This window comes from Rhamphochromis longiceps, linkage group LG16 (genome assembly GCF_057381845.1).
Source record: "Rhamphochromis longiceps isolate RC_006_pf linkage group LG16, R_longiceps_female_GT1.1, whole genome shotgun sequence".
Lineage (NCBI taxonomy): Eukaryota > Metazoa > Chordata > Actinopteri > Cichliformes > Cichlidae > Rhamphochromis > Rhamphochromis longiceps.
In genome coordinates, this window is record NC_140572.1 from 10972795 (window position 1) to 10991885 (window position 19091).

The 19091-nt window shown below is 41.3% G+C and overlaps 1 protein-coding gene across 5 annotated transcripts in view; it reads right to left on the bottom strand.

Moving 5' to 3' along the window:
- Positions 1 to 19091, bottom strand: part of lrch1 (leucine-rich repeats and calponin homology (CH) domain containing 1) — a 103056-nt gene that overhangs the window by 4868 nt on the left and 79097 nt on the right. For 2 of the 5 annotated variants that reach the window (XM_085385623.1, XM_085385622.1), the window contains exons 15-18: positions 18943 to 19065; positions 10757 to 10866; positions 9250 to 9387; positions 9026 to 9103 (exon numbers count right to left, since the gene is read on the bottom strand). In XM_085385623.1, the coding sequence (XP_085241749.1) occupies positions 9026 to 9103; positions 9250 to 9387; positions 10757 to 10866; positions 18943 to 19065 (449 nt within the window). Of the gene's footprint in view, positions 1 to 4584; positions 4889 to 9025; positions 9104 to 9249; positions 9388 to 10756; positions 10867 to 18942; positions 19066 to 19091 lie in introns of those variants that run through there. The other 3 variants (XM_085385625.1, XM_085385626.1, XM_085385624.1) reach the window with 3 other exon arrangements.

Below are 19091 nucleotides of genomic sequence, written 5' to 3' on the forward strand. Positions count from 1 at the left end.
AAATAAATAAAATTCACATTTTCCTCAAGTTTCAAAACATCACACATCTCATAAATAGAGCTTTTAAATAATCCTTTAGGCAAACAAAGACATGAAAATACATCCAACTGGTTTTGAATAATCAACAAGTGAAATATGGCTTCCGTTTGCTTCAAGACTTTAGACGTCAGGAAAAGAGCAAATACTGTTTGTGTGGCTCTGTAATGGTGAGCGTCTCCGTACAGGAAACCTGTGCTTCTGTAGTTCACCCATTCTGATACTCGGGATCAATCATATTCAAGTCTGTAACTTCAGTCAGTCTAAAAAAGAAAACTCCAAAAGAGCAGGGGGCAGTCGGATAAAAGTTCACATATGATAAAACAGGACCTCAGCAGTACTGTAGCAGCCAGTTTGGAGGTCTGCAGTTTTTACATCCAAGTTAACACCTGACAAATCATCATGGCATCATTATTATCATTAACTGTAACACTCATTGTAGTGTGACATGCAGTAAAAATACAGCAGCGTGAGATTAGATGCCATTTAAGAAAACATGAAGATTAATTTAACTGAGATTTTGCCTGATTTTTATACAACACTATAAAATACAAATGAGCTCGTTGACTGGGTCGGTTTTCCCAGAGCCAGTCAGAACCAAGTTCAGCCCGTCTTAATACAGTGGCATTTTCTTTGTACACCACAGTGGTGCACAGAGGCAAAATTGTGTATCTGAAGTGCAGACTTCCGGCTTTAATTCAAGGTGTTTAACAAAAGTATTGCATTTTTACAGTCAACCACTTTCAGAGGCTCAAAAGTAAGTGGACAAACTTACACGATTTGAAATATAAAGATTGTTTTCAACAAATTGATGAAAATACTTTGCTGTCAATGACAAAGTCATTTATGGATATAAACAAATACCGTTATGCTCCAGCCCTGGATTCACAGCATTTGCTTGCTCGGTCTTTACTGTGGCCACCTTCATTTGGGTCTTTGTGTCTTCAGTTTCATCTTCAGTAACTGAAAAGCTGCTCTTCTCGGTTAAGATGACTGAGTTGAAGAATATCTAACTTCTTTGCCTTGAGAAAACGCTATGCTTTGTATCATTGTCAATTTCTACTGTGTTACGCTGTCTGATCAGTTTTGCTGCATTTGGCTGAATCTGACCAGAGTACAGCCCTGTACACTTCACGATTCATCCTACTTTTATCAGCAATCAAATCATCAACCATCAGTCATGGTGATCTTAAAGGTCGGTACCATAACACTCCCTCTGTGCTGTTTGACAGGTGATGTGGTTTTCTTTGGATCATGAGCCATTGCTCTTTTTTCCCCATCATTCTGATACTGTTGAACTTTGTTTCATTTGTCTAAAGGACTATTTGTCATAACTGTGCAGGCTCTTTTACATGTTTCTGACAAACTCTACCCTGGGCTAACGGTTTCTAAGTGTAACCAGTGATTTGCTCCTTCTTGTTAGCCTTCTGTATTTCCATTCATGGAGATGTTCATTGATTGTACACCTGATACTCCCACCTCCTTAACCTTTATACTGTTAAGGTGAATTTTGAGCTGTTTTGACATTGCACAGCATTAAAAACTGATCGACTTCACCTAAAGTAACCCAGAACACAGTGAAATTAGAAGATTTTAAAATTTTATATTGTAAAGATGCTACAAATGTTTGCACATTCAGGCGTACTGAGACTGAGTCCCCAGTGTGGGACAAATATGGAATATGCCATGTCTGTGAGTATTTTTAATGTAAACTGGAGACAGAGTTAATGGGGGAACTATCACAGGTATCATGGTGACTGGTGAATTTGCCATGGAAGCGAAGGTAATGAAGTGCTTAGTGATTAGAAAAGTGCTACATGAAACCAAGTACATTACATTTGCACCTGCAGTGTAACAATAATCTACAAACAAATTATAATCTATTTATTATTTAACTGAAATAAAAGATCTAACTGAGAGAATATAAAGAGGGGCTGGTGGATGTTAAGATCAAAAGGGCACCCAAAGTGTCCCTGAGTGTGGGAAAGACGTGAAGTCCCACACACACAAGGTTTCCTATCACTGCTCTGAATGCACGCACTAGTTTTACTTTAAATGTTTTGTATTTATAGTTATGAGAATTTTTTAAAAGATATCGTTTTATAATAAATCCCAGTTCCTAGAAGTTCTTGCCATTTTCACTTTCAATAAAATACAACTGAATGATTACAGCCGTTATATTTTCGTGTCTTAGGTAAAACAGGTCTATAATCTGCCTAATCTGTCATGGAATACTGAAGGAGTAAACCTTACCTGGCTGTGAACAGTTTTTTAGTTTTACTATGCAATCACCACATATTAAGCCTCTGAGAAAGGGGATTTGTGTATAAAATATAATTTCTAAACAATTAATATAATAATTTCATTAAATTCTTTGAATTGCAGCTGAAAGTCTCCACTTTAATCACATCTTAATTGTCTGACCTCAAAACCTGACTGTGTCTTCCATATTTACAGACTACCATCATAATGTGAATGTGTTCTGTTCTGCTACTGTAGTGGAGTAGGTGGTGTTTGGAAGCTTACAAGACGGGGAAAGTTCTTTGGGGTATCAATTCCCACATTAACTTAAAGTAAATCATACACACAAGAAGCATCATCAGCTATTGTTAGCACAGGGACATTTTATTAACAGACCAAGAAGTAATTTGACTGAGGGTATGTAAACCACCACACCAGTGCAGGTTAAAAACCTGGTAAAGGCTTTTAAAGATGGTGAATGGCCTGTATTTGTATAGCGCTTTACTAGTCCTTAAGGACCCCAAAGCGCTTTACACACACAGTCACACACTGGTGATGGCAAGCTACATTGTAGCCACAGCCACCCTGACAGAGGCAAGGCTGCCGGACACTGGCGCCACCGGGCCCTCTGATCACCACCAGTAGGCAACAGGTGAAGTGTCTTGCCCAAGGACACAACGAGCAAGACTGTCCAAGCCGGGGCTCGAACCAGCAACCTTCCAATTACAAGGCAAACTCCCAACTCTTGAGCCACGATCGCCCGTGATGTAAAAGATGTAAAAAGAAAAAGCACTCCCATTTTAAGTTTGGCCCCACTTCAAGTTCATCTTCTTGTGCACCTCTGGACCGCTTTCACAGTACAGACTATTTTTAGACTCCTTCCCTAAAGTCCTGTTCTGTCCCTGTGCACTTGCACTAATGGGTGCTGGATCTCCTCCAGTGCGTTCAAAGACTGATCATCCACTGATATATTTAGTCTCTCTCTTTTTTTTTTAAGACAAGTGGACAAGCTGCATTAAGGAAAACCAAAGTGAAGGTAGTCTTTCTGTGGACAAAGAACTCCTGCATTTAGCTAGTACACACTACAAAATAAGGCTGGTTCCACCATATAGTCTCCCTTCAATGCCCCAGAAAGTTTCAGTATTTGATTCTGGGGTATGAATCCATGAAGCTCAACAATGTGAACAATTCAGAAAAAAATGCAGCATGTTTCTCGTCATTCTTCAAACCTGAAGTGCCTCCTCTGGACCTTGGAACTGTGGACTTAAACTGAAGTGCTCAGTTCTAGTCAGAGCATTAAATGTCATCACCAACAATAAGGTTTGAAAGTTTGAAACAGATTGTAATGTGGGCTCTCACTGGTCTGAAAACTGTGGTGAATGTATTTACAGAGCAAATGGTCCTAAGAGGACTTTCAGGGAGAAACCTATAAATAGCAATTGTCTAAGAATAGACGATAAGGTTGAAAGTGAAGAGGGGGCCAAATTTAAATGCAGCATGGTTTAGGATTTTTATAGTGATCTTTCCAGAACTCTTTGATCACACCTTTTCAGACAATATTTCAGAGCTTCTTTTTCAGTCAGTTCACCACTAGACCTCCAAAAGGCTGCAAAATACTGCCCACTAATCCAAAATTAAAATCTGATCACTGCTATGGAAGTGGTACAAATACTGGCATATTCACTCCCTCTGCAAGAAATTTCAGTGAAATTCAACCGTTTCAGAGCCCCAGACTGACGTGACCCAGAGAAAAGCAATAAGCCCTCGGTCCTGCACAGATGTGATTATCTCTGCTGGCCAACATGTTGATAAGACATCATTGACTTCAGATAACCTATTACTCTGCATGCCCTGCTTTTGTTATGTGTCAGTTTATTGCAAAGACGTCATAGAAGGATAAAAGGAGGATAAAAGAAGAGGCATCCACTCATGCTGATGCTGCATTTGTGTCACATGGGATGGTGCTCATTAAAAATAATAGAAATATTATAGATTCTATGTGAGGAAATTAGATTGTCATGTGTTTATTTGAGCTTGTTGTTTGACAGATCGCCATGGTTACATTTGGTGACTGGCTGACCATCAGTGACTCCAAAAACAGACTCATTGCATCGACCACTATGTTTATGGGAAGTATTCCTCTTTCTTATTTTAGCACCACACAGAATGCAATTTAACACTTAATTACTGCAACACTGACCGAATAATAACAGATGAGTGATTAGAGCCACTAAATGAAATTTTTCCCACCCGTGTGACACAAATTCAGCAGAAATAAGGAGGAGGAGCCTGGGCAGAAAGAAGGCAGAGCTTGCAGGTGTCACGGTTACGTCAGCTCGGTCCAACTATAGGCCACGAAGAGCAGAACAAGGCAGAGGATGTGAACTAAGCTCGAACCAATAAGGTCCCAGATCTGCCAGGCAGGAGGCGGAGTTTGAGTGGTTACAGAAACTAATAAGGGAGTCTCTGATGCCCCAGGGGAAGTGGGGTTTGCAGCTGAGATTGCCTCCTCCCGTTTCCTGTCTGGATCCAAGGCAACCAGCGCCCGAACCGTGGTGCGAACCGGCTGCAGGCGGCACTGGATGATGTCATAAGGTGAGCAGAGGGACGACTGTTGCCCCCATTAGGAAGAAAGGAGGGAAGAAATGAGGAAGTGAATGAGGAAGGAGGAAAAATAGTGGGAGAAGTTGGAAGAGAAGGAATGAAGGGAGCAAAGATGGGAAAGATGAAGTAGGACAGAGAAGAAAGAGAAATATAGGGCAATAAAATGGAATGTGTGATGAAACAAATGAGAGAATATGATGGAAAGGTAAAAGACACGAGGAGGAAAAAAGGCAACAAGTGAAGGAAAACATAAGTGTGTAGATAAAAAAAATGGATTGAAGTTTGAGAAATGAGAAAAAGGTTAAATATTCTCCACAAAAAGCAAGAAGGTTGATGAGAAGAAGAAGACAAGGGAAAGGAGGAGGGATACGTGGTGCGATCCAGCCGGAAAGTAAAAAAGAGAAAAGGCAGAAGGTTAACCAATGGATACAGAGGTCAAAGGTCACAGAGTGAAGGAGCTGGTGGTGAGGCAAGCAGGGGAAGGAGGGATGCTTACTGAGAGGATGGCTCAGAACCTCTGCAGAACCCTTTGTCCTCCCAGTAAGCAGTCCAGTGATGAAGAGGTGACGTGGCTAATGGGAGAGCCAGTGCAGCAGGCCAGCGCATTAGCATAGAAGCTGTTAGCACGTAAGCGCAGGGAAGCTTTGCAGAAGCGTTACTAGTAAAGCAGTCAGGCTGCAGCTTAAATGGCGGCTAGCGAACACAGAGGGCAGAAAACAGCCAGCAAGCAGAGATGGAGGTCAAAAGGTCAAGGCAGGTTAAACCTTTGAACTTTAATTTTCTGACAGATAAGAGAGCAAAAAAACAAACCTAAAACAAACACACAGATATCAACATAACATCAAATAAAAAAAATCAAACTACCAATCATAAAGTGTAATAAAATAACCAATTAACCCTGACACGTCTCACACATGCTGCTGTTTACTTTTTTGCATTAATGCTAGATTGCAGAAAAAACAATCTAATGTTTGCATTTCCCCTAATAACCTGCACCCTTGAGCAGCACCGTGTTAAAAATCCGTACTCCTGTTTCTCTTAAACTGGCAAATGGAGCCTGTGAATGTGACCTCAACTCTAGATCTGTAGCAGTTCTACCTCTAAAGCCAGTCTTTTTCTGTTTCTACAGCTGCAGAAAAGCAGAATGAGTAGTTTTTCTTGCTTTCCTTGAGACTGATCTTGCTTTGCAGTATGAAGCTACAGATAAAAACTGGAAACAAGCAGAAACAGCCAGCCTGGATGAGTATAGTGGTAACAAGGTCCGCCTGCCAGGTAGCCTTGAACTATAGGTGTGCTGGGATGTAACAGCAGGTGTACCCCTCTGTGTTTACTTTTCTTTCCTGACTGTAGACTTTAATTCTGCACAGCCTGCTGGGAAACATAAGTACCTTGGTAATGACCCAGGTCTTTGGACTAATGCTGCATTATAGTTGTCCATGATCTCATTTCCACAGCACACATTTCAAACATTTATTGTTATGTAAAATTATAGGAATCTAGCAAAAGCGAGCCTAAGTTTTCTCTTCTACAATTATTTGCAGTTGAGATGTTGTAAATGTTGCCCTCTCCTAATTTTGATTGGTTGATGAGTGACAAAGGACAATGGAGAGACAGCGGCATTTCAAATGCTGAGCTATTTTCAACCTAATAAGGTATAATCGGCCTTAATAATAAGGAAGACCGTGAGTGTCAAAACTCAACTTCACATAATTTGAATAAAAAATGAAAGCACAAAAATATGTTTCCTACGGAGACCCAAAATGCATACGAAACAGCTGCCAAAATGACAAACTGATGTTTTTCCTCAGAAAAAAAAGGTCATCTGTGTACAGTCTTTATGCTATCATAAGCTAACCAGCTACTGGCTTTAAGTTAGTCATTCACCATAAGGTGGCAGCACTTTAACAAAAGGTTTTGGGGTAGCTATCCACAGGTTGCAGTCTTGAAAGTTGACTTTTATGCCATCTTGGTATTTGACCTTAGTAACTTCATGTTACTAAGACCTCAGTCACAGACCTAGAGAGCAGTCAGTGACCATCTGTCCAGCTTTCAGTTGCTAGGGAAAAATGTGTTTGCTGGCAGTTGCCATGAAATCAGTTCCTAAGTCCTCATTCTAAAAGGCCAGTTAGTGATTCCCCCTGGTATCCACTGGTTGCTAGACAAGAATGTGTATTCTTCAACAAGTTGGCAAGTGGTTGCTAGAGTGTAACATAAAAGCTGCTCCTTTTGAAATGCATCTGCTGCAGAGGTAAGGCACAACTCTTACTTTGAAGGCAAATGTTTTTGGGTTCGAATTTGAAGACTAAAAGGCAGACAGGTTGGTGTCTTCCATCAATCTAAAGGCAACTGCAGCCATCCACCAGCAAACAAAGCAATCACAAGGGTTTCAGAGCACCCTGTTTGCAGTTGATGTCAGCCTGCAGCCACTTCTAAACCAGTCAGGGAATACACAGTTCTCTCTAGTGACCTAGTTTCGATCTGGTCACTAGAAAAAAAACTGTTGCCCGAGGCTGAAGGCTAACCTGAAAAATGTTGGAATGTCTCAAGGGGGTATTGAGCCAATACCACTAAAGCAGGGGTGGGCAACTCCAGGCTTCGAGGGCCAGTGTCCTGCAGCTTTTAGATGTGTCCTTGATCCAACACAGCTGATTCAAATGGCTAAATTACCTCCTCAACATGTCTTGTAGTTCTCCAGAGGCCTAGTAATGAACTAATCATTTAATCGAGGTGTGTTGACCCAGGGTGAAATCTAAAACCTGCCCTCGAGGCCTGGAGTTGCCCACCCCTGCACTAAAGGGTCTGAGCACCATCTTGTGTTTCAAAGAGATATTACACAAGAGTGTATCTGGAACCTACTCCAGGCTGATATGGACTCGGCAGACATCTCTGTAACACGACACACAGACACACTTCATAGTGTTTGTCTCTTCACATTCTCACTATAGTTTAAGTTTATTTTGAAAAGGGCTTCAATTCCTTTTAAGGCGTTTCAAGCGATTTTATTTTTTATAAAAAGTACCATCAAGTGTGCATTTAACATCTAGCTCATCACTGTGCACACTGCTGAACTTTCACTTTAAATCTGTTTTATTATTATTTTTTATTTTCAGAATCCACCACACAGGGTCTATGAACAAAAACCTGCATGAAACATCATATGTTCTCAGTCTGGACAACACTCCTTAAATCAGTGCAGAGGTGGAAAGTCAAATCTGAACTTCTACAAGTGTGTTCACGCACAAGGAGTAAACACAATCAGCCCAGCATGCTCTGCACCAGACTGGAGCTGCCACTTTGACTTCTGTCATGATGGAGGAAGCTGTAAGCTGCAGGCAGCGATGACAGTGGTGATGAGTCAGCATTGTTGAAGTTAAACGACCCCATTAGACAGCCAAAAAAGACAAAAAGAACAAAAAGGAGGCAGAAAGGATATTTAACCAGCCGTGGGAAAAAGCTGAGTGGTTTTCAAGTTTTTGTAAGATTTGGGTTCAACCTGTGTCAGACTGCTCTACTTATTGTTCAGTGGCATAAAGGTAAAAAAATAATGCAATTGTGTTATCAGTTCTAACTGCTCAAGGATGACATTGCAAAAAGTTGCTTTTAGACACACAGAACCATCAGCTTTCCTTCCATGTCTGGTTTATAATTTAGTGTCTGGCAAAAATCTTTAATTGTAGTTTTCACCTCACTTTCTGATATAAATTACAAGGAAATGGAAGGTGCCAATGCTACAGTGTCATTAAAGTAAAATCATAGCCCTAATGCTGAAGAGATCTGATTTTTGCAGGACACTTCTTTTGACTTATTGTGTCAACAACAAGCCAACAACCCATTGAATCAGGCTGAAATGGACTCAGTTGGGAGTTTCTCTGAAGAACTGGGGGCGTTTTCAGGTTGGAGGTTGCTGGTTTAAATCCCAGCACAGGCTTAGAAAATGTCCTTCAGCAGCAGTGGGGCTGCACAGTAGCCATCATGGTATTACCTGATAACTGCAGCGTCAGACAGACTCAGACTCTGGGTGTGTAATAACTGATTAGACTTTAAGTAGGTTTTGGAAGTCATTCAACTTGAAATCCGCCCCCAGTTCAGACAGGCCATGGCTTCTAGTAAAGGTGTTATTAATGTACAAAGATGCACTTCTTACCTCTGGTACGCCTATTTTTCTACAGGCATCCAGAAAGTTCTCCACATTCCTCCGACACTTGGCCATGCTGAGTTTGGGCTGGAAGACAAATATAACAACTTACTGAGCTACACTTAGAAACACAACTTTGTATTTTTTACACTTTAAAGGGGATATTGGGAAACTGAACGCTCATCCGGTGATTATGCGAAGGGTCAAAGGTTGCAACTGTCAGTGAGACGTACCACTGCAGGTGAGGGGACGTGGATGCTGGCGACAGAGCGTGGGCGAATGTGATTGGCCAGATGGCAGAGCACGACGCCGTCCATCAGAGACGAACCAAGGTCTTCAGGAAGGACGACCTTCAGTCTGCTCTCGATGCTCTGAGCAAACAATGCAAGCAGCTTTGTGTGAGTAAAAAGGACTGGATCGCAGTATCATACAGTGAGAGAAAACAGAATCAGACATCCTGATGATATCGTCCAAAACAAACCTCCATAAACTCACTTAGATGACTGAAAATCTGAATTTGCCCGAAAACCGTAGCTTTGATGGGGTCAAGCTCAAAGATGCAGTTACTGAATGTTTGAGTGTTTTCTTTTGCGCTCCAAATAGCACAACTCTGAGTCACAGTAAACCTGAACGCATCACATTCAGTGTGGCAAAACACAATGCAAAGTGGGAGATTAGTTTAGCTCTGGGTTCCTTCACATGAAAAAAAAAAAAAAACGAACCATAAAGAAACAGAACAGGACTTCCCTGACAGCTGGCAGGCTTTAAAGTTTTCTTTAGTTTAAAGGTTAACTAATTACAACCATCCTTAAGTCTGTTGGTTACATCACATTCCAACATACATTTGACTTACATGCAGGCCACATACAGCCCTTTCTGATCCCAAGAGGCCAAACTAAAAGTGCCAAAAACAAGCCCAATTTCAGTAGCATGTTTCAGTTTTTCTACACAAAGACATACTGCTGCAGTGCATGAAAGAAACCTGTAAGCACGACTCTTTTACAGAGAAAGTTCTGGTAGCACACTGTCCATCTGTCACGTACCTACAGTGGGTAGTAAGAAAACAGGAACTTTTGTGTTATTTAATTGCTTATCTATCATTTTATTACTTTTGGTGTAGTATAAATGGCTATGTGGGAGGTCTTTACCAGTAGCAAAAGTTGTAAAACTAAAGATACAGTTAAAAGTCCAAAGTTCATGCCCTTCTTCATAATTTTCCAAAGCCATTCAATGCATTTATTCAGTGTGTTTTCCGGTCTGATTTTATGTTTGAGACCTGTGGCTTACAGAAACAAATATATGTCTAAAGAAAACGTCCAGGTCATTTGATGCACTTGTCATAAATATAAAGATATAATTGTATATTATTACCATCATCATTATTATTATTATATAACATATATTCTTACATCTTTGCAATTTTCATTCAGTGAGATTTCACTGAGCTGATAAAATGCTGAGCTAAGAAAACAAAACAACAAACAAAACCCTGTGGTTCCATGCAGAGCGTCAGACTTATTTTAAATCAGAAGAGGAGCTCCGGGTTTATGATCCAAATCTGCAGTTAAGATACAATGAAGGCTTTTATGGAGACAGATATTTAGTCTGGCCAGGGTGAAAACCTGCTTAACCTCAGTCATGCAGGCTGGATACGTTTGACATAAGCTCATATCAGATCTATAACACCCCACCCCCCACTCAAATAATATAAAAAAATAAAAGAACATTAGCTTGTCTCACATCTCTCAGCTGCTCCATGAGCTCCAGTTCCTCCCGCAGCTGCTCCATCTTTCTTCTCATGGTGAACTGAGGATCCACAGACTCCAGGCTCTTGTGGCTCCGCAGGAACACTGCAGCAACAACAAAAGAAAATGGAACATAACACATTAAGCATCTGCAGGAGTACACAGTTAGTACCAGTTAGAGATAAAACAAGGACAGCAGACGTCTGAGGAAGGAGAGATTTGCCGTGATGAGCAGAGACTGAAAAGCTGCCACTGGAGGCGGGAAATCTAATAATCATATGCCACAATAAATACCAGCAGTGCATTTAAACAATGAGCAAAGACCTTCTCAAGCAGCTGATAGACTGCAAGATATTAAATATTCTACTGAAACTAAAAATGCAGTAGCAGGTCTTTAAAACACAAATTTAGACTCCTTTTAACTAAATCACACAGCAGGATCAAAATCCACAAAGACTTTGGAGCACCGACGGAGAAAAGAACGTCTGTCAAAACCTGGGAAAAGGGACAGAAAAAAACCTCCATATTTGTATCCTAGGACTACTACAGTAGCTTTGCATGAGTCAAAGTTAAAAGTAATGTTCATTTTTTAAATACTGGGCCGTGGTGCTGCACTTCAGTTCATCCACTGTGCAGCCTGATGCAGACAAACATCCCAGAATGAGTGTGTGACACAAACTGACGTGAGAGGAAAAAAAAACTGTTCTGTGGAAAGTTTACACAAGCACAGCATTCACATGCACTCGTGCAGTCAGAGCTCAGCATGCTGCTCGCTGCCGCTCTGTCACAGGAGCCGTCATGTGAGGAGGAATTAGGGCTCCAATAAACAGCTTGTAGAGGGAAAAAAAGCCCAGACAGATGGATTATTAAACGTTAAGTCCTCTGTGTCTCTCATGTGCTGTGGTCTTTCAAGGCCTGGAAAAGAGTCAAAAACCTTCCAGGCACTCAGATTTTTAATGTGCTGATCTATTAATCAGACAATAGTTACCAGGCCTACTGAGCTGAGGCTCAAGCAGGGAGACAGTCGACTATCTTTTTGTGTCTCAAAAAACACATGAAACAGATGAGAGACGTGTTAATTAGTGAGTGTTCGAGGGCCTGGCAGGTGGATGTGTTCCCTTCAGTCAGACTCAGCCAGCTGCTGCCCCAGATACCAGTCCTTCTAAAGTTTCTTGTCTGCTTACTGTCCTGCTGCCTCTCAGCAAAAAAGCAAATCACCATCAACACCCCACCCTTGTTACATTTACTCTCCAGCTTCTCTGCTGGAGAGTAAATGTAACAATATACACATATGTATATGTATATGTATGTATGTATATATACACACACACACACACACACACACACACACACACACACACACACACACACATATATGTATTCCCACATACCAGATCTTTAGTTTACCCTCAAAAATAGCAGACAGATGGCGGCTCTTTCGTTCTTTTGAGGAGATTAAAATAAATATGTAAATATTTGCAGAGTCGCTTTACTTTTGCCTGAAAAAAAAACAACTAAAAGCATAAATTAAAGATCAAAACAGCTGCTGGGATTGGACTGTTCCAGCTTCAATTTAAATAATATCAACAATTGGAGCAGAAAGTGAAGAGAAGCTCGGATTAGAAATGCAGATGACGAGATGCACTTTTATTTAGCGTGTGTAGGAGGACAGAGTGTGAAACACACTTGGTCTCTTCCTACACACCCACACACATGAAAGGCACACCGCTAAACTCTGAATCATTCACCTCTTCACTGTCCTATTTTCCACACGCATACATCAGCCTCTTACAGCTGAATGAAGCTGAACACTGCCTGTGAATGTGCAGTTCCACTGAGCGACCACAGAAGGGAGCTCCAGGCTTTTCAGTGGGAGTCATCTCATGTTTTGAGGAGGAGAAGATGAGAGGGCTTCAGGGTGTGAATGTTTTCAACAGTTTTACCCACATTTCAACTCTGCACTGTCAACACTGACATTCCTCTGGAACTGAATGAAGCTCTTTGACTAAACCCACTGATCAAGTTGACGTTTTTTTTGAGTTGGTAAAATAATCTACTTGGACCTTGGAGCCTAGTTCCTCTGGGGAAACAGCAGGTGGAGGAGCTGGGGTCCACTAAAGGATAATGGAATACCGTCTTAGTGTGAAAAATCATTTGGTTGGCCTGAGCTCTCTGTTTGAGACGAAGAGGAAGGGGAATATGGTGAAGGGCAAACGGTTTTCTCTCACTCGGTTTATATTCTGGGTCACGTCATGCTACAAGCTGCTCAACACTCCCTCCTCTTCATCATCTTCCTCTTCTTCTCTCTAAATATCTCTCTGTCTCTCTGCCATCTGGACATTCTGAGCCTGTAGCATCTTGTTTCTGTGCCTCTTCTCTGAAGGTTTTTTTTTCCATGGGGGGGCTTTCAAAGTCCTGCTTGTTGGCGTTTTCCTCCAAATACCCTCCTGATTTGTAACTGGTAACATAAAAAATTAAACACTATCACAATCTAAGCAGAATTTGGACTACAAACTGCAGCAATACTGACAGAGCATCCCAGGCTGTGTTTACAATAAAAGCAATAAATAAATAATATTAATCAAAGAAGAATAAGTGTGGAACATCTTTCATCATGGTGGCTGCAGCCATCTTTCATAATGTCCACGGCTCCGCTGCTTGTCATTAAGTGGTACAGAGGTGGTCGAGATCCATTTATTATCCATAATCATTCACCTTAAGTCATCTGGATGCTCTCTGAATCAGCTGACAGAGGGATCCAAACAGTGTGTTGGTTCAGGCTGAAGCTAGTGTGAAAGTGTACAGTGGAAACGTCAGCTCACCAAAGCACGCCCATGTTATTGCCCAAGGACCCCAAATTCTCCATGACTGTGGCGGAACAGAGTTTATATTTCCTCCTCTTAGCTCTCACTTTAGCTCCATCTTTTAACCCTGCCGTCTCCTCCAGGACTACAGGCCTCGGCTTGGGCAGTAGAACTGAGGCCAATTCGCCAATAATGAGAGTGAAATGAGATGAAAAAGACACACGCAGGCTTGACAAGACAAGACTTGAAAAGCAAAGGTAACCACATTTTCCAAGGATAAACACAAAAAGCAATGAATATTGACTTTGGATGATTGAATCGTTAAAAAAACAGCAGGAGCTGATATAACAGGCTGTTACAGAGTAACTGCTCACATCTGAAGGGTATCCAATCAGGTTAGTATACTATCAAAGACTGGCTGATTGCCTTTTGATTACAATTGATTAAACGCTCCTGGCCTTTGATTACATAAACCCGATTCCAAAGAAGATGGGACGCTGTACAAAATGTAAATTAAAACAATGCAAATACATGCAAATCTCATAAATCCTTTTATTTATAGCATAACACAGAAAAAATATATTAGCTCAATTTGAATATGATGGCAGCAACAGGTCTCAAAAAAGTTGGGTTTACCGCACTGCAGCATCTCAATTCACATCATATATGTAGTAACATCGGATTTTAGCAACAGTCCATAAAATTTGGGGAACTGAGGAGAGCAGCTGCTGGACTGACTGATACAGGATTGTAGCTGCTAAACAGCTTCTTTGTTGTATTTTACGTTTCAGAATGTGTGGAAAGATTGTAACTGGTGAAAGATTCTCCACTATGAAGCCACGCTGCTGTAATACTTGCAGTTTAGCATTGTCTTGCTGAAATATGAAGGACTTTGCTCTAAAACCTGTATATACATTTCTGCTGCTATCGTACCATCAGAGATGCACACCTGTGAACTGACTGCTGATAACAAGTTGGATGGTTCCTCTCCTCTTTAGTTCCACTTTTGATTTGTCTGACCATACAACACTTTTCCATTTTGCCTCAGTCAGTGTAAATGAGATCAGAAGTCATTTTCATATGTATAAAGAGGAAGAAAAAATAAACATTTGCAACAAAACATGTTTTAGTGTAACCTGCAGTAAATTCCATCAAGTAATCCAAATGTCCTTTGATTATTTTTTATGGATTCTGATGGTTTACATAACCATTTTTAAAACCGGCACATAGTTTTTAAAAATGATGGTAGTTACATGTTTAAAAAGACAAGTATTCAAAGACTGATCACACGCAGTCTGTGCATGCATCTGCACTTGAAGTCACTCACACAAGGTGATGATTGGTCACTAATGAGGTCAGGCGCACTGACGATGGGAGCATGATGTCATTCTCCCTGAGGCCTGAACCCATTACGGACCATTAGTCACCATCTTATCACGCTTACACATAAGGGGCTCGTGTAGAAATGTTGTGCTTCAAAAAGAGTTTCAGGAAGCCACTGATAGATAACTAATGATGCTCTCCTTACAACAGCAAACACTGAGAGCGCAGCAGCTCAAAGACGCGAGTCAGATAGCTTACAGTGTGAAAGTTAGCATCAACAGACCGAATCACTGTACTTTTAAGTTCAGCATCAGTACACTTGAAAAGTTTTTTATATAGCGAGGGCACAAAAGGGAAACACATGTAAAATGTTACAAGAGTGAAATGAAAATGAGTCAGACTTAAAAACTGAAAGTGGTGAGAAAGTGAAGTTTAAAGAGTCTCTGAGGGTTAGTAACAGATTTGTGAACATTCAAGAGTTATTACAGCGAGTGTGTGAACAGCTCACAGCTAAGAGTCGCCGCGATATATCAAAGCCTTTTATGGACCAAACGACTAAATTGCAGCTCTCTTCTGGGCCGCACAAAAATAACTTCTAGCTCTGTGAGCACCTTCCTCGACACACTGCATTTTCACATCCCCTTTAACCCAACCTTAAACATTACAGCTAAATGACCCAGCCAAACTTGACTGTTAATCCAAGTGTGAACCCTGTCCTAAAGTCACAACCAGGCAAAACATGTCCACACTTTGTGGTCTACAGTTGAAACTGGTGCTGATGAAGATAAATAAAATATGACACGGCTGTGATCCATCTACTATCTTGGACTCTATTCCAGTGGAAGTAGGATACCCCTTTAGGGACCATTATCTGACGCTTAAAATATAGGAACCGAAAATAGACGCACACGAAACCCAGACTCATTGATACTTCATACATGCACAGACGCATACATCTCCAATTGTATGTGTGTGTGTATCAGACTTTCCTAATACGGTCTCTGATGCTGCAAGCCATGTGATGGTTAGACTTAAGACATTTCAACTCACAACACATGCAGGCAGTGTCACGACAAAGCCGACACAAAACAGAACTGTTCCTTCTGGAGTGAAGTATGAGAACAGAAGTGAAAACAAATGCTGGGATTCTTTGTATTAACGCATTAAAAAAAACCCCTAATAATAACATTTTTTTCATTTTGCTCAAGTGCAAGAAGGACAACTTCAGTAAGATGTAAGGTCCACCAGTAACAGGTTTACTCAGTGTGCCCAGCTCAGTGCATATGCAGCAGAGCAGACAGCTTTGCCAAGATACACTATATTATACACTACAGTGCAAGAACTTACACTCACCCATTCAAACCACTGAATTTAGGCGTTCCAATCACTTCCATGGCCAAAAAGTCTGCCCTGACCATCATGGACTTTCCTCCACAAAAATCAACCTCATTCAGCATTTATGAAAGCACTTGAGGACTGGGGAAGCTATGTATGACTGACAAGAAGCTCTTTAGAACACTGCCAGATCAAACTCAGTCCAGCAAACACGCATGTTCAGGCAAACAGTGGGTACCTGTGATTGAACTGCGCGGTTGTGCACATTGCGTAATCTCACATTTCTCCCATGTGGGCAAATTTCCCCCCAGGTTAGCCACCTGTGGATCACATGTGGTTCCTGCACTGTGGGGCAAAGGTGTCAGACTACTAGACCCCAGTTTGTAAGGCACTGGGGTTTTCCTTTGAATCAGCAAGCTGCATTTGATGATTCTCAGTCATTAGAACACACTCACTTATATAGAAGCAACAAAACACTTGGTTTGTTACAATAGCTATTTTCTTAGAAATGTAAATTTCAGACCTTCTAGATCTTCTACACAAGCCAGCTGCAGTCGCACGCACAAATCATGGCATCAGCTCTAACTTCTACCACGTGCGCCTGCTGGTCCACAGCCACCACACACACACACGGGAACAGCTGGAGATGAAAGCAGAGTGCGGTGAAGCTCGTCTTTGATCACAGTCTGCTGTTTCAACACACAAACGTATGCACGCGCGCGTGCATGCAGAGCATCTAATCTGAAACACCCTAACATGTGGTCTGAGGCAAAGAAACACACAGTGGCAGTGGACGAGAGAAATTAAGAGAAAGCTGTGACAGAATTTCAAAGGAAAGGAAGCTGCTGTCCCCATTCGCACCAACGAGAGGAGCCAGTGAGTCGCAGCTTGATGAGATGACAATAAAGTTTCTTAAAACCACAGGTGAACACAAACTCAGACCCTCTGTGTCAAAAGGTTGTCCAAAATGCTGTCGTCAAGATTAAAAAATAAATGAAATTTATAAAAAACTCAGCTTCACCTTAAATCTCAGTGTTTGCAGTTTAAATGTCTGCATGTTCAGATGCCTGCTGACAGCCCAACACCACATCATCAGACATTACTGCTTTTTCTTTAACTGAGGAGGAAAACTGAAGGAAGCCACAGCTCCTTTACTCCTTTTTTCTTTCACAATCGCCACTCAGGCTAACTCTAAAAGATTATAAAAATTATTTGTGACATATTTCTGCAGGTACAACAGGCAAATTCTTTTTTTGAGGTACTGTGCTCAACAAATTTATCAGACCACACAAATATTTGAGAAAGAACAAATCAAAAACTTGTTTAAAACTAATAAATATATTGTCAGTTAGTTGCCAAATAGCTGAGACTTTTTTCCCCAAAATTTGAGCTGGTACACTGGACTGAGAAGTGAGAACTACAGGAAGCAACATTAAGGGGGGTACACAGTTCCACAGTGAGAGTTGCTATGCCAACAGCTACAGAGAGTGGTGGAGGCAGCAGAGAACGTCACTGGCAAGCGCCTCCCTGCCACTAAGGACAACGTAAGACTCAGAGCATTATCGAGGATCACAGCTAGATTGAGAACAATCTGTTCCGAGATTTCCTTCATCAAAAATAAAAAACCATACCCGATCTCTCATTCAACACCATTGTCTTCATGCCTGGATGGCTTCCACAGCACAGCTGCTGTTTTTCAATATCTCTCTGCAACCTGCGATGCGCCTCCTCAATAGCCTCCAGTGTGCTAAAACGGTCACCCTTATATTATTGCACTAAAAGCTCAGTGGGGAAAACATTTTGGTTTGAAATAAAAATAAAAATGTAAAAAACAGAGCTTGGAAAAGAAAAACAGTACAGAAAAATACAAAAATATCCTGGAATTCCCTTTAGTTTTAGTCTTTTTTGTCAGCACAACCAGGCTGTGAATGGTTAGCATGTCATGACTGGGACTAAAGGACCTTCACATGTGTATCAATAATGCTTATTCTGACAGATATAAAGCCTTGTTACAACTAAAACTGAACCTAACAAAACTAAACTGTTCAGATGGAGAGAAGCTGATGTGTACACTCATGGCTGTGAAAGTTTGAAGGCTGTGGTGAAGTCAGAGTTGACAGTTATATAGTCATAATGGGGTTTCCATGGAGAGACAGAACAAGAGCAACTGTGCTGGAAATGGTTCCTTTACGTGGACTGGAGGTGACTGCAAGAGGAGATCGCCCAAATTCAAATCAGGTTGGTTTTTCATTTATAATGGCTCTGTTCCTGGAACTCTGAAATTAAACCTGGTATAGATCAGTAATTCCCAATGATATAACCTTAATTAATTAGTTAATTAATTAATTAGCAATCCTCTTTGCTTATCCTTTTCAGGACGGGGGGGCGATGACAGCTGTCTTTGCAATGACTCTGAAAACCAATTCTGATACGCTCACTTTTTGTGAGTGCTGCTGGTGTTAAATAAAATGATATGATATGACATAGGATGGTAAACAAGTTGTGGACTAATGAACAGAAAAACAACAGACAAAAGACTAAATTCAAAATGTTTTTTGTTTTTTAAAACACATTTAAAGACCACCTTTAAAGTTAAAGACCAGTAATGACAGGCTTTTCTGGCTTTGAAGAGAAAACGGTCCCTACCCAGGGTTTGTCAGCAGACAGCTCAGCCCAGATGTGTGTCATCTGGCCAATTAGCAGATAAAGCGGGACCTACCCCGGTTGTGATTGCCTCCGTCGTCATGGCTACGAGGTGTATCTCTATGGAGGGGCGAGGCCTGTGGGAGGAGGGAGGGGTCGAGAGAGGAAGGCGGGGGCGAGCAGGGCAGCGAGGGTGGAGCTACAACCAGGCGGGTGGGAAGTGGG